The sequence below is a fragment of the Staurois parvus genome, unplaced genomic scaffold (assembly GCF_062004578.1).
Source record: "Staurois parvus isolate SC_StPar_1 unplaced genomic scaffold, SC_StPar_1.0 ptg000064l, whole genome shotgun sequence".
Taxonomy (NCBI): domain Eukaryota; kingdom Metazoa; phylum Chordata; class Amphibia; order Anura; family Ranidae; genus Staurois; species Staurois parvus.
In genome coordinates this window covers 5,800,920-5,819,866 of record NW_028317860.1, presented here as the reverse complement: position 1 = coordinate 5,819,866, position 18,947 = coordinate 5,800,920, and the positions used below count along the sequence as shown (strand labels likewise).

Sequence of the window (18,947 nt, the reverse complement as noted above, 5' to 3'; positions counted from 1 at the left end):
TGAGACATGTTAGACCACAGAAGGATATTATGTTGGGCATAGATTAATTATGTTAATTATGTGTAGAATTTTGGCATATACGGAAACCTACCTTAAACTATCATATAATCCCACATATAAGTATAAGAAGGATCTTAAAACTCTGGTAGATAAGGGTTTTAAGGAGGTCATCCTTAATAAGAAAGAGAGAGCATTCCTGGTACCCTTGGCCCCCAGGGTGCCAGTGATATACAGTTGTGTTCAAAATAATAGCAGTGCATTGAAAAAAGTGAATAAAGCTCAAAATCCTTCTAATAGCTTTTATTTCCATACACACAAATGCATTGGGAACACTGCACATTCTACTCCAAATCAAAACATGAAGAAAAATATATCAAATTTGTGTTGTTCCTCTAAAAAAATTGAAGAAAAGTGAATATTAGACTGTTCAAAAAAATAGCAGTGTTTGTATTCTTCTTTACAAACTCAAACATTCACTATATAAATTGAAAAATGTTTGAAGATTTTGCTTTCATTTGAATCAATTAATATTTAGTTGTATAAGCACTGTTTCTGAGAACTGCTGTACATCTGTGTTGCATGGAGCCAACCAACTTCTGGCACCTGTGAACAGGTATTCCAGCCCAGGATGATTGGACTACATTCCACAGTTCTTCTCCATTTCTTGGTTTTGCCTCAGAAACTGCATTTTTGATGTCACCCCACAAGTTTTCTATTGGATTAAGATCCGGGGATTGGGCTGGCCACTCCATAACGTCAATCTTGTTGGTCTGGAACCAAGATGTTGCACGTTTACTGGTGTTTTTGGGGTCGTTGTCTTGTTGGAACACCCATTTCAAGGGCATTTCCTCTTCAGCATAAGGCAGAATGACCTCTTCAAGTATTCTAATGTATTCAAACTGATCCATGATCCCTGGTATGCGATAAATAGGCACAACACCGTAGTATGAGAAACATCCCCATATCATGATGCTTGCGCAACCATTCTTCACTGTAAGAACAATCTTACTTTCATCAGTCCACAAAATGTTGCGCCATTTCTCTTTAGGCCAGTCAATGTGCTTTTTGGCAAATTGTAACCTCTTCAGCACATGTGTTTTTTTTTCAACAGTGAGACTTTGCAGGGGCTTCTTGCAGATAGCTTGGTTTCACATAGGCGTCTTCTAATTGTAACAGTACTCACAGGTAACTTTAGACCTTCTTTGATCTTCCTGGAGCTGATTGTTGGCTGAGTCCTTGCCATTTTGGCTATTCTTCTATCCATTTGAATGGTAGTTTTTCGCTTTCTTCCACGTCTTTCAGGTTTTGGTTGCCATTTTAAAGCATTTGCGATCATTTTAGCTGAGCAGCCTATCATTTTCTGCACTTCGTTATATGTTTTCCCCTCTCCAATCAACTTTTTAATCAAGGTACGCTGTTCTTCTGAACAATGTCTGGAACAACCCATTTTCCTCAGAATTTCAGAGAGAAATGCACTGTAACCAGCATGTACAACATTTGCTGCCTTCCTTCCTTAAATAAGGGCAATAATTGCCACCTGTTTTTCAAAGAATGAATGACCTCACTATGTCAGGGACCCCGGGCTGTACAGCGGTGCGTGAGTCTGCGCATGCGTGGTATGCCGGGGCACACTAGCGTGCGGGCACTAGGACCTGGGCGCCTGCGACGGCAACGGCGGTCGCGCACTCGCGATCGCGGACGCGTGCCTGGCACCAATGAGAGTGCAAGGCACCCTATTGAAACAGACACTAAATATTCTCAAGTTGCCGTATGGTTTTTTCCTGTATCCTGTGTTCTGAGAGATTGCCTTGTTGCCGACCCTGCCTGACCCTGATATGTTGACTGTCTCCTGCTCTGATTCCTGGCTTGCCTGACCATTCTCCTGTCTAATCCTGTACGTTTGATCTCCTGTTACCGAACCGGGACCGTGACCCGTTTATTCTTCTGCCTGCCGCTAGTACCGTCCTGCTTCCACCGTTACCAACCTGGCCTGTCTGACTTCGCTCACTCCGCCTCCTCACATCTGGCTCTCACCTGCTATGTACCACCGACAAGTGCTTCTACTACAGCTGGTTGCACCCAGGGGCCGTGACCTGGTTTCGGCTTGCTCCAGGTCCATCCCCATCAACAGGGGCTCTGGTGAACAAGCAGGTCGGGCCTTAGATTCCGCACCCTGGGGAATCCCAGTCTGTGTAGCGCTAGAGGCTACCGCCGGTCGGTCCATAACACACTAATAGAACTCCACACTGCTCTTATTTTGAACATGCCCCTTTCAATTAGTGATTCAATTACACAGAATCAGCACCATGCATGTCATGACTGTTGGGTCTGTTGGATTTCTATTACTCTACTATACCTGCTAGTAAATTATTTGCCATGTAGAAATATAATTTTTACCAAAAACAGTGATTGATCAGGTTAGTGATGTCTGACTGCTATTATTTTGAACACAACTGTATAGCCTGCCAAAGATACATAAGTCTTTATCTCACCCCCCAGCAGGCCCATCATTAGCGGGATAGATTCCATCACATCCTGAGCTGGAAGATGTATAGATTACTATCTGCAACCATTAGTGCTTGATACCCCTGCCTACTTGAAGGACACTAGATATATAATCAACATTCTGGGTGAAATATAATGGAAATCTAGCCATATCTTAGCCACAGCCAATGTGACATCACTTTATACTGTTATCTCCCATCTACATGGGTTTGAAGCGGTACATCATCTGTACCAGCATTCTCCCATTCCATTAGAACAAAAAGAATTTACCCTACGTCTATTAAAATTTTCCATGAGCCACTACTATTTTTGGTTTGGTGGCTCCTCTTACCTACAATATAAGGGTGTAGCTATGGGGGCTAAATTTGCCCCCAGCATGGCCAACTTGTTTATGGCCATGTAGGAGAAAGATACAGTATTTAAAGATAGGAGATCGGAACTTATACTGTGGAAACATTACATCGATGATGTAATTTTGATCTGGGAGGGTGATTTACACTCCTTAAATTCTTATATAGATATTCTTAATGTAAATGATAGGGGTATATCCTTGTCTTATGTGTACCAACCAGTTGACATTCTTTGATATTCAATTAGTAAACTGAAAAACGTTTAACACCTCCACGTTTTTCAAACCTACTGACAGGAATAGCCTCATACCAAAGGGGCGTTGTCACCATCCCTCATGGTTGGCCTCAGTACCAAAGAGTCAATATTTGCATCTGAGGTGTAATTATACACCAGTACTAAGGACTTTTTGGAACAAGACGAATTTCTTAAATCTAGAGTTATAGAAAGGGGCTATGATGAGGATAATCTGGATAGGATCATATCAGAGGTGACTGTGATAGACAGGAACTCTCTACTAACAGAAAGACCTAAGGATCCTGTAGAATCCAGCTCTTTTGGTCTTTCACTTATTACTTCTTTTTCTGAATAACATTACAGGGTTAAACAAATTATCAAAAAACATTGGCGGTGTTTAAAAATGACCGATTGCTGGGTCCAATTTTGCCAGAAAAATCTTCAGTTATCTTCAGATGGGTTCCATCACTCAGATATAGGGTGGCTCCTAATATCTATGATCCCCCTATATGTCCTACTTTTGTTCATGGTTATAAAGGCTTTTTTCCTTGTAGGAAGTGTAATATGTGTAAGGTCAACAGACTCAGTGATAGAAAGATTTCTAACTTTCATTCAACTCACACTTTGAGGACTTGTGATATTCACTCCTTTATTACTTGCCATACTAAAAATGTAGTTTATTTGCTTATCTGTCCTTGTGGTAAGCAATATATTAGAAGCACCACTAGGGAATTGCACATTCGCCTTAATGAGCACATTGCGAACATTAGGAAGGGTTTTAAATGGCACAGTGTTTCATGCCACTATGCACTATAATAGGAATCCTGAAGGAACTGCTTTCTTTGCTATTGATAAATATATTCCTTATTGGAGAAGAGGCAATGCTAAGAGAGAGATGCCATCTTGAGGTCAAGTGGATTCATGACTTTAAGATTTATGTTCCATACGGTTTGAATGTTGACTGGGATATTATTTGTTTTACTAATAATAACTAACAATGTTATTTTAAGTCTTTGTTTTTGTATGGATTGTTAACTGAGATGGCCGGCTGGGTTTCAATCTATGTATTTTTTATCACAACTTTGTATCTTTAATGATATGATCAACCCATTTCTTAAATAAAATTTTCCAAGGGGTATAATTATGTAGTTCACCTCTGGGGGCATATCATTGCCTTTAACCGCTCATTTTCACATGATTTTGATGATTTGGTTGTATATTTCTATTTATTTAATCTCACTATGATGTCCTGGCTATTAGTCTGGGTATATATAATAATTTTAGGTTTTTTTTTTGTTTTTTTTTTTAGATCTTTGTGAGACATTTTTTGTTTATTGTTTGGTTACATCAAATATGTTCCAAGGTGTTTATGGCTCTGCTGTGGCATCTTTAATCATGGAGCTTGACCAATCATCTCTGTTTTGACATTCTTATCAGTCTCGGAGCTTGACCAATCATAGCTGGCTTTCTCTGTGATCCTCCTATAAGAGCGTGGTGACGGATGTGCGCCCTGGACCCTTGATAACTTCTGACGAAATGCGTCGGGTGGCGCTAGGGTGGACGTCACCATGCATGCGCAGATGCTCGTGGCCATCTTGGAAGTGGACACACTTGGTTTTTTGTAATTTGTACAGTGCTGTTTTGTATCTTACATGTAAGTGTAATATTTTGATTTTAAAAAACGTTGTAAAGGATTTTACACTATGGGAAGCTTTTTTTATTCCATCTATATTCCCACTACACTCTTGATGTCGACGATCCATGTGGAGTCTGGAAATGTCTTCTTATACAAATCTGGAGGCTGTGGAGGAGGTTGGAGCAATTGCCTTTTGATCACCTTTATGCCTTATCTGACCACTCTATAACATAATGGTCAAATGTTTCCAGTAAGCCTCCCTTTAGCACTGTGCGTATTGCACTTGATTATGTTTGCTCATTTTCACATTTTGATCATTTATAATTGCACCCAAGGATATTTCACATCGAGTGGGGTGGAAAAAGCTGCACTTGGATATACAAGAACATTTTCTGTGATTGACGATAGTTATCACATTCAATGACTTTTGCACCATGTTTTTTTTTGCACCTAAATTTGATCATTTGTGTCATAGAGTTTTTTGTTGATTTTATATAATTATCCTTAATTATAATCCTTCACCATCATGAACGAAAAACTACAGGTGAAAGAGACCTGCAAGTTTGAGTCTATATAGATAGTGTCTGATATAGCTCCTCTTCTGTCTCATCAAATGCAGGAAACAACTGACAGTGAGGAACTCAGCAACATATAGGCCTTGCTGGCTACTCCAGATTGTGGAAATCTTTAAAGCAAAAGCTGAAACAAAGAGAGGCTACACACCAGCCTAGTGCATTATCATAACACTCATTATTGTAAAATAATATAAAATCCAATGTACTCACAAAGGTGAACAACTTTAAGCATGGAATCAATGCACTCCTGATGCTGCTGATTGAGTGGTGCCCATCTACAATGGTGTCGCTTGTAAATAAGTGATTTTTCTCCTTCACTGATGTGCGCTAATGAGGCTGCAGTGATGGGCACTGATAGGCGGCACTGATGAGGAGGCACTGGTGGGCATTGACAGGAATCACTGATGGGCACTGAAAGGCAGCACTCATATATGGCACTGTTAGGTGGCACTGTTAGGTGGCACTGACTGGCAGCACTGATAGGCGGCATTGATAGCTGGCACCGACTGGCACTGATGGGTGACACTGAAAGGCAGCTCAGATGGGCACTGATATGTGGCATTGATGTGCACTGGTAGGCAATGATATGTGGCATTGATGTGCACTGGTAGGCACTGAAATATGGCATTGATGTGGCACTGATGGGCACTGGCAGGTGGCACTGCTGGGGCTACGCTGATGATCAGTGTGCCCTGATGATCACTGTACATGTCCCCTCTGAGCGAAGCCGATTACCAGCTCTCCTCTCGAGCTGTCAGCGTGACAGCTCGTGAGGAGAGAAATGCCGATAACCGACATTTCCCTATTTACATGCGATCAGCTGTGATTGGACACAGCTGATCACATGACCAAGCCGACATCTTCAGCTCTTTCCGTTGATTTGTGATTCGCTGTGTCCGGGGGACACAGAGCACCGCCGATCGCCACGCTGCAGCTCCCGGAGCCGCACATGTGCAGTTAGAATGGGAGGACATCATATGACGTCCTCCCAGAGAGAACCGCCTTGCGTCCTTCATTGGACTATATGGCGGGTGGGAGGCGGTTAAAGAGGAACTAAACAGTCAATGAATCTGCCACCTAAGCTTCTGTTTGATCTTCAGTTGCCATAGTGGTGCACATGTGATCAGTTATGACACCAGCCATATGATGGTTTGACAGTTTGCTTGAGAGTACAAGCATATGTGACAATTATCATTCAAGGAATGTCTTAAATGTAACGGTTTTTGAAACTGTTAAATTGATGGGTTTAGTTTGGCTTTAAAGAGGAATTAAACCCAAAAGTTAACATTTAATATATTGCAGATTACCAATTCTTTGATGTGATGGCTGCATTAGTTTTCTTTTTTAGGCATTTTTTTCTTCTATTTTCATCTGGTGATTCTGCCAGTAAGTCTGTTGTTTTTTATAAGCACAAGCTTTCCAGCAGAATGTATCAGTTAGAGATGAGACAAACCATTTAACACCACCAGGGGTGCTTACAATAATCAGTTTTTATTTATGTAAAACCTTTACCCAAAAGGAGGAAAAAATCTGTAATTGATTATAAAGCTGGAGTCTGGCTTTAATTTGTTAGTGATCCAAATCTGCTAACACATCTATCACTCCCCTGTCCCCAGACTATTAAACGCTGGTGTCCAAAGGTGTCCCCTGTGCTCCTTTATCCAGAGTCGGGGCAGATGTTACTGGCCAAATCACCAGGTGAAAACAAAGGGAAAAAATTAAAAATAAGTGCAGCTACCACATCTAATGAATAATAAGTTGCAATATATTACATTTAACTTATTCTGTAATGTTGATGAAGTTCTTTCTTATCCAGGCTGAGGAAGTTGTTTGGATAAGCAGCAAAATATCTTCAATGGTACAGAATGAGTCCAAGTTAATGTGGCTAACGACTACTAGACTACATTCCGTGACCTAGAGAAAGTAAAGTGAATCTTCACATACAACTACCTAACATCCCACAAGGCCAGCATGCAGAAATAACAAATCAGTGTGATTTCCATCAAATATAATTTTATTAACCAACAAATTGTATGTATACATTATAGCTTTCAGGTAATATCCACCTCTTTACATGATCTTTGGATAATGCAATGTGCTTTCATACAAAAATAGACACTGTGATCATCTGCGCAAAGTGCTACTATTTTCCAATTAAGGTCACTTTTATAGAATTACGTATTTCTTGATAGTTCATCAGTTTATCTTTTGCTTTTAAGTGGTACATTCCGGTAAATTATAAGAGAGGTATCAACATTCTTTCGTTAAAAAGAAAAAAGTACATTCATTGCATTTTAGACATATTGCAAGAAAGATATTTGCATCTTAGGAAATGTATGGAGACTTGAGTGGACGATGCACATTGGAGTGGCATGGAGCTGTAGATGGACAATTGAGGAGATTTGAGAAGGTGGTTTCAAAATTAAAGAATGATTTCTTTGAAAAAGAAGGTAAATGTCTGTTTTTGTCATAGTTCATATTGGGCTTTGGAGTAAAAGTCCAGACTTGATGTAAGACCTCTGCCAGCATTATGCAATCTTTCCATTTGGATGCAACCATTCCTTTTGGTCTGAAATGTTGGCCCAAAGTTTGGGCAAGGATGAAGCACGGCCAATGGGTTACCAGGATTTTATTTCTTGTACCTGAAAACAAAAGTAAGAACAAGTTAGAATTCAAATAATATCAAACACGTTCAATACTTTATACTGCTTACTAGAGATTGGCCATGTTTTAAATATGTGCACTCAGAAGATCTTGAAATATTGGCCATTAGTTATTATATTGAAGACAATTTTTTTTTAAGCTATTTGTTGTCCAAAGTCCTTCAAAGATACTTACTTTGTTTAGCTAACTGGGTGGGCCTCCAATCATAAGACCTTTTGGATCTCTGGTCAGGAGCACGATGCGCCAATGTTAAATGCCTAGGATTTTAGGCCAGAAGGAAAAGGTCTTCGTGTCCTTGTACCAACCAAGTCCAATCAGTTCAATAATTGCTGGGCTTATCAGATATTCCTGAGAATTACTGAATGCAGGATTCCTGTAGGGGTCTTATATTCCAAGCTGCCCCACTTTATATAGCAGAACAACTAAATAGGCCGGTAGTTGACATAGCCAAGAACATTGGGTCCTGGTCATAAAGTCTCTTTTGTAGGTAGTTTACTGCTGGGTGAAACATCCTAGATACCTCAAAGGAACTGGTGGCTTCCAGGTAAAGGAGATGGTTGTGAAAAGTTGAAATTGTCCATCTTGTATTAATGCTTAATTAGATTTCCTGAGTCCATGTCCTGTTAAAAACTTTGCATAAAGTCCTAGTCTCGTGACTATTATCCATTTGCTTTTTTTTTTAAATCTGACAAGCTGATATAAAAGTGCTACCGAGTGTTCATATAGAGAGCCCACAACCCCAAAAAAACATTCAATTCATATTTAAGGCTACAAATAAATTAGAATAATTTCTAGTACATACTACATTATTCAAAAAGTTAACTCATAGGTCTGTCACAACATATCAAATGTTAGAAACGTGTTATTGCCTGATTATTGGTTTGAAATTATTCTAAAGAATTTTTCTTCTAATATATACATGGTATTGCACTACACATAATAGATTTCATGGATGATATTTCTGTAGACTAAGCAGATTGAAAAATATCAAAAATATTTAATTTTTTGCTTTTTATACATTCAGCAATTAAAAAAATATGCTTTTAAAACCAGACAAATGGTTAAATTTCTCACAAATTCCATTATTCCCAGAAATTTAGAGGGAAAAGGCAAAACATGTGAAAATAACCCCCACTTATAGTAAATGGTTTCGTCTGGCAATCATGCAAATGAACTGTTACTGTGACAATCTCTTCAAACCATGACAAAGATTTGTGACATTTTCCAAATTTTGTCCAAATACTTTCTTACTTTAGGGCAATATGTCCTAGTTGCGTAATAAGATCCAAGCATTGCATATCTGTTTGGAGTTGATTATAGCACAATGTATAAAGAAATTAGAATTTACATCTCAAGTTCTTTTTCAGCATTAAAAGTATAGTTTTATGTGACATACATCTTGCCCTCCATAAAATTTGAGATACACTTGAAATTGTCACAGCTAACTTGCCTTCCAGTACCAGACACAAGCCATCGCCTTCCTACCTGTGGCATTGTATCGGAAAACCACTTTGCAAAGTCAAGAAAGATTACCTTAAAATTCACTAGATAACTTCACTCTTTCATTTCAAGAGTTGATGTTTTCTCACCAGAGAGCAACAAATTTATCCAAAAGTTGTCATTAAACTTTCCTACTCGTAGCTAGATTTTTCAGTGCAAACACCATTGCTATCATAAGGATCCTTTATGACAAGGACATTAAGTTTTGTGCTAATCTGCTCATCTGAATAAGCAGCCTTGAGGGTTTGCTTCTCTGACTGCTCAAAGTCAAATTGGATTTTCTTGCCCATCTGCATTAGCTGGTCCATGGTCTTAGGGAAAGGGGGTTTGAGAAAACGCCTGATCTCTGGGTGAAGGGTGCTAATGATGTATTGGATCATGTCTTCCTCATTGGCATTGACATAGAGCCGGTTGTACAGGGCTCTTTTCTTCCACACAAACTGCTCTAAGGGCTCCCAGCGCCGCTGGGGAAGGTCTAGGTCCCTCTTGATGGCCTCTCTTACCACTAAGCATTCACAATATTGCAAGAAAGCGACTTTGAAGTCATGCCAGTTTTCTATTGTCTCCTGTCTGTATTCCCACCAGTTCTTGGCAGCACCTTTTAAGTGGTTGTCTACCTGAGACAGCCAAATGCTTTCATTCCACCCACTGCGCTTAAAATGCTTTTCTAAGTTCACTAGGAAATCCCGAGGATCCTCAGACATGTTTGCATCAAATTCAGGGGTAGACAGGATGTCAACGGAAAGGACAACCCAGTGGTGCTGCAGGCATGCTTGGGATGGCAATACAGCAGCTGGAGGAGGGGGAGAACATGGTGGGGTAGGAGCATAAGGATTAGGGTTATCAAGAAGTTCCTGAGCTGCATGAGCTGCCTCTGCCTCCTTATCTTTCTCGCTTTTCTCTCTGTAAAAAGGTCTTCTACGCTTCTCCTCCTTGCCTACCATTTTCTCAAATCGAGAAAACACTCCCCTCCAAGAGTTCATCTCTCTCTTCACCCACCTCTCTAAGTTGGCCAAGGTATCCTGGCATCTTGAAAGACAAGCCTTTATTGACCGCTTGCCTACATGCATGTTGAAATTTAGCCACTGCACAGACCTCTTAAATCCTTTCAGGTCATTTTCGACTTGCCTGGAGACTCCAGACAGAATGTACACCTGCGTCTTCCTAACTCTGTCAAACATTTCAGCTGGGCTACAAGTGCCAATCTGCAGAGCAACCGTTCTTTCTGGAACAGGGAGGACAGGTACCCCAACACCGCTGAGAGCCAGGCTTACTGCCATTTTAATGAGCTGTTAAAACTGAACTACAAATTTAGCTAGTTAATGCGTTGGTTTATTTTAAAGTTTGCAAACTTTTTTTTACAAGCAACAAAGTTTAAAAATCAAATTGTTTGCTCTTGTCAGACAGCCGGGCTCTTGCAAACCACCTTGGTCTGTTAAGCAAAGAGCATTTTCAGAAATCAGCACAAAGTTCCTAACAATTCCTTCCAACTAGTTATATTCAGCAAGCATAAAATTAGCAGAATTACAAAGCACGGTTGTCAGATTTTAGCAAGAAAAAAAGGGGTTGAAAGGCTGCAGTTGGATATCTTTTCAGTCTTTTCCAGTCTTTTCAGAACCGATGCAAATTTCTGTACTCAGAAGCAACAGGAGTATGTCCCAAAATCTTAGGAGTGATGGTGTAAAGATGAAGAATCTTTTGGTCCAAAGTTTTGTCTCGAAGTCGGGAAGTAGGAGATGGAATTCAAAGAAGATATCAGCTAGCAGTTAAAAGCTGCAAGCGTGTAGAGAAAAGTCCTTTCTAGCTGCTGGTGTTTGAGTTTGTGGGAATAGCTTGCCAGTGAGCGTATTTATACTCTTTCTAGCACAGCTAGACTTATGAGTTATCAGCAAACCTCATATTACGCTCAAGGCTCTGATTGGTTGGAGTCTCCATCTCCTTGGAAACAGATGGCACTTCAATTCACTCGCCCTCCCAGTGATTCAGCAAACACACGGAAGCTACAATCACTCCAGCTATGGAAAAATGTGTAATTCCCCCACGTGAAAAAAAAAAAAAAAAAAGAACACGTAATTCAGCTAGAAGCAGGAGACACGTCTCCCACGTATTGTAGCGTCTTTCCCGCCTCAACCAGCCATAAAAGGTCTCATCTCACATTTTGGTGATTGAAAGAAGCCGTCCTCCTCCTTTCTGCACACGTATGTGAAATAAACACAATGTCTTTGTTATTTTGAAGTGTGGGAAGATTGTGCAGCATCATTTAATCACATTAAGGTTGTTAGGTCATAATAGAAAGGGGGAAGAAATTGGATGTCCTCATTAAAGCAGGTTGATTTCATAAATACAAGTAGGACCCCCCTCCAGTGTTGTTTTGTTAGTAACAAGACATACGTCATGTACCTACAGAGGGGAGGGGACCCCTCACAGAACCTTTGAATGCAGCAAGTACATTTGTGTTCAAAATAATAGCAGTGTGTTGAAAAAAGTGAATAAAGCTCAAAATCCTTCTAATAGCTTTTATTTCCATACACACAAATGTATTGGGAACACTACACATTCTATTACAAATCAAAACATGAAGAAAAATATATCAAATTTGTGTTGTTCCTCTAAATAAATTGAAGAAAAGTGAATATTAGACTGTTCAAAAAAATAGCAGTGTTTGTATTTTTCTTTACAAACTCAAACATTCACTATATAAAATGAAAAATGTTTGAAGATTTTGCTTTCCTTTGAATCACTTAATGAATATTTAGTTGTATAAGCACTGTTTCTGAGAACTGCTGTACATCTGTGTTGCATGGAGTCAACCAACTTCTGGCACCTGTGAACAGGTATTCCAGCCCAGGATGATTGGACTACATTCCACAGTTCTTCTCTATTTCTTGGTTTTGCCTCAGAAACTGCATTTTTGATGTCACCCCACAAGTTTTCTATTGGATTAAGATCTGGGGATTGGGCTGGCCACTCCATAACGTCAATCTTGTTGGTCTGGAACCAAGATGTTGCACGTTTACTGGTGTGTTTGGGGTCGTTGTCTTGTTGGAACACCCATTTCAAGGGCATTTCCTCTTCAGCATAAGGCAGCATGACCTCTTCAAGTATTCTGATGTATTCAAACTGATCCATGATCCCTGGTATGCGATAAATAGGCCCAACACCGTAGTATGAGAAACATCCCCATATCATGATGCTTGCGCAACCATTCTTCACTGTGTTCACAGTGTACTGTGGCTTGAATTCAGTGTTTGGGGGTCGTCTGACAAACTGTCTCCGGCCACTAGACCCAAAAAGAACAATCTTACTTTCATCAGTCCACAAAATGTTGCGCCATTTCTCTTTAGGCCAGTCAATGTGCTCTTTGGCAAATTGTAACCTCTTCAGCACGTCTTTTTTTCAACAGTGGGACTTTGCGGGGGCTTCTTGCAGATAGCTTGGCTTCACATAGGCGTCTTCTAATTGTAACAGTACTCACAGGTAACTTTAGACCTTCTTTGATCTTCCTGGAGCTGATTGTTGGCTGAGTCCTTGCCATTTTGGTTATTCTTCTATCCATTCGAATGGTAGTTTTTCGCTTTCTTCCACGTCTTTCAGGTTTTGGTTGACATTTTAAAGCATTTGCGATCATTTTAGCTGAGCAGCCTATCATTTTCTGCACTTCTTTATATGTTTTCCCGTTTTCCCCTCTCCAATCAACTTTTTAATCAAGGTACGCTGTTCTTCTGAACAATGTCTGGAACTACCCATTTTTCTTAGAATTTCAGGGAGAAATGCACTGTAAGCAGCATGTACAATATTTGCTGCCTTCCTCCCTTAAATAAGGGCAATAATTGCCACCTCTTTTTCAAAGAATGAATGACTTCACTAATAGAACTCCACACTGCTATTATTTTGAACATGCCTCTTTCAGTTAGTGATTCAATTACACAGAATCAGCAGCATGCATGTCATGACTGTTGGGTCTGTTGGATTTCTATTACTATACTACACCTGCTAGTAAATTATTTGCCATGTAAATATCATTTCTACCAAAAAACAATGATTGATCAGGTTAGTGATGTCTGACTGCTATTATTTTGAACACAAATGTATGTCAAAGCTTGTTGGCAGACAATGTGTAGTTCCCACACAATTAGTGTTGCCTAAATAAAAAGACCAATGGAGAAGATTCCAAAGACCTTCTTTGATAGGATTCAGCAGTAAGCTGCAAATCTATTCAGGATATGGGAGTGTCCAACCTGTGTAATAAACTTTTTACAAAATCAGAATGGTGTACCTTGAAAGGTTCACGAAACCCTTCTGAAAGTTATTATTAAAATGAATCTTTACAGGTAAGACACCCACTCTGTGTACCTACCAAGGTTGTGATACTTGTATAAGCTCTGCAGTGGGCAAAGTTCATGATCTACAAATGAGTTGGGGAGGGGAGTTGTAAAGGGTTACTATTAAGTGGCTACTTAATCCTGTATGGAAGGTCCCATGTTCCCACATACTTAGAAGTATGGCGTTTTTCCAAGGACTCAGACAGAGCATTGGGGGAGCAGACAATGGTTTGTATCAAAGGGTGGGGGGATGGTTATTAGTAAAATATGCCACTTGTTTCACATGGATCCTCGGTAAAAAGTAAAGAAGTCATTAAACTGCAAGTGATGTCCAACAAGTGCTAGTCAGAAAGTTCACCTAGTAGAAAAGAAAGTAGTAGTGGGTCTAGTTGACTAACTTAGCTTCTCATCCCAAGAGAAGAGTAATGGTATTTTAAACGGCGCTGAAAACCTCCCCTCAGAAAAAAAGCATAAAAACCTTTTCACAAAAAGAGCTATTTTTTATGAGTTTTGAAATGTCAGGTAAGGGCCCTGATGCAAGAAGAAACAGTATGGTCTTCTTCCAATTGATGTGAATACTGGAGTAACTGCCGAAGTGATCAATAAGACTTAATGCCTCCCTAAGAGACGAATTACAGTCCCTCAAAATATAAGAGAGTGTTATCCGCATATAGGGAAATCCTATACTCCCAGTCACCCACTGGTAGGCCATGTAAAGAATCGGAAGAGCGAATTAGGCAGGCTAAGGGCTCAATTGCCAGGGCAAACAAGCTTGGCGAAAGTGGACAGCCCTGCTGAGTGCCCCAATTGAGAGCAAAAGGGGGGGAGAGGATATTGTTAGTATGTACTCTGGCAAATGGCGCACTGTAAAGGCACCTAATCCACGAAATGAAATGAGGGCCAAATCCGAATCGATGCAGTGTTTCCTATAGATACTCCCACTCAACCGAATCAAAGGCCTTCTCGGCATCCAGGGACAGCACCACCCCAGGGTCATCCCTATCGCGAGCCGCAGAAATATGGCTGAGCAGTCTCCGTATGTTAATGTCCGTACCCTTCCGTGGCATAAAACCCATCTGATCATGATGCACCATAGAGATAACCGAACCTAGTCTCTTTTCTTGTGTTTAGAGGTGAAAAGGCATGGGGTGTGAAAGTTGTGAAGTCAGACCCCTGACCTTCTTACCAAACTCGTGACCGAAGGACTAGCCAATCTGAAACCGTGATGTCACGTGCGTAACAATGCCACGCCCAGCTGCACCCTGCACAACAATTTTCCAGCTCACTGGACCTCCAATTGATGTACCGGCAGCCTGAATGCGCTTGTTACTGGGTCAAGTTAATTACGCAATTAACCCTTCACACTGCCACCACCTCCTTTTTGTACAGAGAAAGAGGAAACTTGGCAATATCAGCTATAGCACTATGATGGTTGAGATAATTGTCTGTATAGCACAGTCACTGCAGACAGGTTATACAGAGGGTTAAACAAACACAGTAGCGCTCTTTTAGAGGCAGGAATTCGTAAATTGCATTAAGGAGCTTTAGAAACAGTTCAACACTTTCAGAAAGAAGGATTTATTACTAAAAGGTCAAAAGGGTGCAATAAAAATATTTACGGAAAAAAGATGTAACCAATATATATATATATATATATATATATATATATATATATAAATAGATATACAGAGAACAACAGCACAGCAAAGAGATAACAGAGAGAAGTTAGAGGGTTAAAGTACTTGCCAAAGTCCTGGGCTAAGCAGATCAAGTTTCAGAGCAAAAGGGCACGGTCTCCCAAGGTGGTTCTGATGATAAAGGGGAGAATTGTTCAACTTAACCTCTCTTAGGCCTGACAGCCCATTTTGTAGTTCCCCAGCAGGGGGTGTCTCTGAAGTCAAGGACCAATGCCCCGTTTAGGGAGGGATCATCTGGGCAGATACCTAAACTAGAGCCAAAATCTCTCATAGTTTATATTTTGCTCATAACTTTCCCTATGCACAAGTGACATTCCACCCGTGGGTAGATTACTATGCAGACGCATCTGAGGAACGGGTAGATATGAAATACATATTTGAAGGGTTCCAGAGATGTAATTTTCTGCTTTCCTAGGTATTCCAGTCAGGGAGTGTGACCTATCAAACTGTTTGTCTTCTCGTGGCCAATCTGAAGATATAGCTGGTTTTTATGTAAGTCTCTCATGTTCCAAGATATGAGACATAGGGGAAAAATGGATTTTAAAAGTGTTATCTAGTCTCTACTCCTTTGGAATGTGTTTGAACTCAGGGGAAGGCTTGGGTTATCTTTTTACAAAGTGCCAGATTACTCAGCTTCCCAGCCCACCCGGGCACCCAGCTCAAAAATGTTTTATAGCTCGGGGCTTCCTGCTGTGCCCTGGCCGGCCTGTGACACTTCTAACACACAGGCCATATGTCACTGCGTATGAACAGAGAGGAAGGGGGAGAATGAGGGGGGGAATATGTTGGTACGAGATGGTTGACCCTTTGCTAAGATGGAGGTTGAAGCCAAAACAGTTGAATCGCGTCCATCTCTGTGGGCATGACTGCTACAAAAGTCTACTCAGAAAGGTAAAACAGAAACCAAAACTGAACATTCAGAGACTGGGAGAGTCTACTGAAAGGTTGGTCTAACTAAGAGCAAAACAGCAGGGGTACAGTGGAATATAGCAAACACACAAAACAATGAGTACAAACAGAGGCTATAAATGGTAAGCTAGGGTAGGGGAGTAATGAAGGGGAAAGTGGAATTTCTTTTTAGCATGAGTAAATGTGCCCTTTAAGGGGATATGATATGGGAGCTGCTGATCGCTCATAATATCGACTGAACATGAAATATGGTCATAACTGGCATTATCTATCAATGTGACTAAGGGCAGCTGCCCTCTCCTGCCCACCCCTTGTCCCAGTCCTGTCACTACTATTATGTTCCTAAACACAACTGTTCCATCTCTGCAGTAAAAAGAGAATGCTGATCAAATATTTTATATCTTTAATGGAACAATGGAGATTTCCTTTATATCTTCGATCCCCTCCAGTCCGGCTTCCGTCCCTTACACTCCACCGAAACTGCCTTACTCAAACTCTCCAACGACCTGCTAACCGCCAAAGCTAATGGCCACTATTCAGTGCTCCTACTCCTTGATCTCTCTGCAGCCTTGGACACAGTCGACCACCCCCTCCTCCTCAAAAAACTACACTCCCTCGGCCTCAGAGATTCTGCTCTCTCCTGGCTCTCATCCTACCTGTCACAACGCTCCCTCAGCGTTACCTATAATGCTACCACCTCCCCCTCACTCCCCCTCTCTGTTGGGGTCCCTCAAGGCTCTGTCCTCGGGCCCCTTCTCTTCTCCATCTACACCTCCTCCCTTGGCCAACTCATACACTCTCACGGCTTCAACTACCACCTATATGCCGACGACACACAAATCTATCTCTCACCCCCCCACCTCACCACCTCAGTCTCCGCCCGAATCACACACCTACTGAGCGACATATCTGACTGGATGTCGCTCCACTTCCTTAAACTGAACCTCTCCAAAACCGAGTTTCTTGTCTTCCCCCCAGCCCGGACACCACCCCCCATTGACTTCTCCATCACATCCAACAACGCTACCATCAAACCCGCCCCGCAGGCCAGAGTACTTGGTGTCATTCTGGACTCCAACCTATCCTTCCAGCCCCAAGTCCAATCTTTAACAAACTCATGCAGACTCCACCTCCGCAACATCGCCAAAATCCACACGTTCCTAACCCCAGAAACCACTAAACAGCTCATCCACTCCCTCATTATATCACGACTCGACTACTGCAACTCCCTCCTCACTGGCCTGCCTCGCCGCTGGCTATCCCCACTCCAGTCGATCCTGAATACGGCTGCCAGACTCATTCACCTTTCCAACTGCTCCATCTCCGCCACCCCCCTCTGCCAATCCCACCACTGGCTTCCGATTGCGCAACGGATCAAATTCAAAATCCTAACACTGACGTACAAAGCCATCCACCACACTGCCCCGAACTACATCACTGACCTAATATCCAAGTACCACCCAGCACGCACACTCCGCTCCTCACAAGACCTCCTTCTCTCTAGTTCCCTGGTCTCCTCCTCCCATGCCCGCCTCCGGGACTTCTCCAGGGTGTCACCCAGACTCTGGAACTCTCTGCCCCAACCCATCAGATTATCACCTACTCTCCTCTCCTTTAGGTGCACCCTGAAAACCCATCTCTTCAGGGAAGCCTACCCCACCCCCTGCTAACTTGACCGACCTCCTCCTTTCTTCCTACCACTCCATCCCCCACAGCTATCTCCTCCTGTGCCACCATCCCCTCCCTCCTAGATTGTAAGCTCGAAAGAGCAGGGCCCTCAATCCCCTCATGTTTTGCATTGTATTTTTATTGTTCTGTCACATGTTCTGTCCCCCTTTGTAATGTACAGCGCTGAGCGAACTATTGGTGCTTTATAAATACTGTGTAATAATAATAATAATATCTTTGTAAGCCATGTACCGGGGTGGGCTCCCCAGGATACAGTGAAGTTACGAACGAGGAAAGCAACCCTGACACCAGCTTTTGCAACAACAGAATTTTACTTAGATGTGGCAAATAAACACAACCACAAATGCTGGAAACATACAATAAACTTACATACACCCAGCCCAAAGGCGGAGACCCTTGTGCTGCACAGCACAGCACAGCGCCTTCTGATGGATGAAGGTAGAAAGTGAAGTAATTTACCTACTGGCGGGCATAAATAAGCTGCCATACCTTACCTGTTATTACTCTAAAAGAGGAAGAATCAGTGTATGGGTGTATGGTATGGGCTAGCCTGCGGTGCAGCACAACAGCTTACAATCTTACACAAATCTACAGTATTCCCTCTCCCATAACTGGTCCTGTAGCACGTGCTTGAGTATTCCTTCTGAGCAAAACGCCAGTCTGGCTTGAGTTTGTGGGATTTTATCAGCTCTCCAATGTGAAATGTCACTTTAAGTTGTGGAGTCCTTCCAATGATCAGTGACAACACTTGTGGCCTGACACAAACAGAGACCCTAACTAACTATAGGCCTGGACTCAGTCTCAAGGCGCCAACACTGAAATGAGGTGCGTGCACGATCTTACCGACCCGGGTCTGCTTTGGATC

The 18,947-nt window shown here is 41.6% G+C and overlaps 1 protein-coding gene across 1 annotated transcript; it reads right to left on the bottom strand.

Annotated features, from left to right (window-relative positions):
* Nucleotides 1-7,297: 7,297 nt before the first annotated feature.
* On the bottom strand, nucleotides 7,298-11,275 carry LOC149469682 (activity-regulated cytoskeleton-associated protein-like). Its single transcript, XM_089668817.1, has 2 exons — nucleotides 8,140-11,275; nucleotides 7,298-7,943 (listed from the first exon to the last, which is right to left on the bottom strand). Exon 1 carries the CDS (start codon nucleotides 10,743-10,745, stop codon nucleotides 9,597-9,599), a length of 1,149 nt encoding a protein of 382 aa, XP_089524943.1. The 5' UTR covers nucleotides 10,746-11,275; the 3' UTR covers nucleotides 7,298-7,943; nucleotides 8,140-9,596.
* Between the last annotated feature and the right edge of the window lie 7,672 nt (nucleotides 11,276-18,947).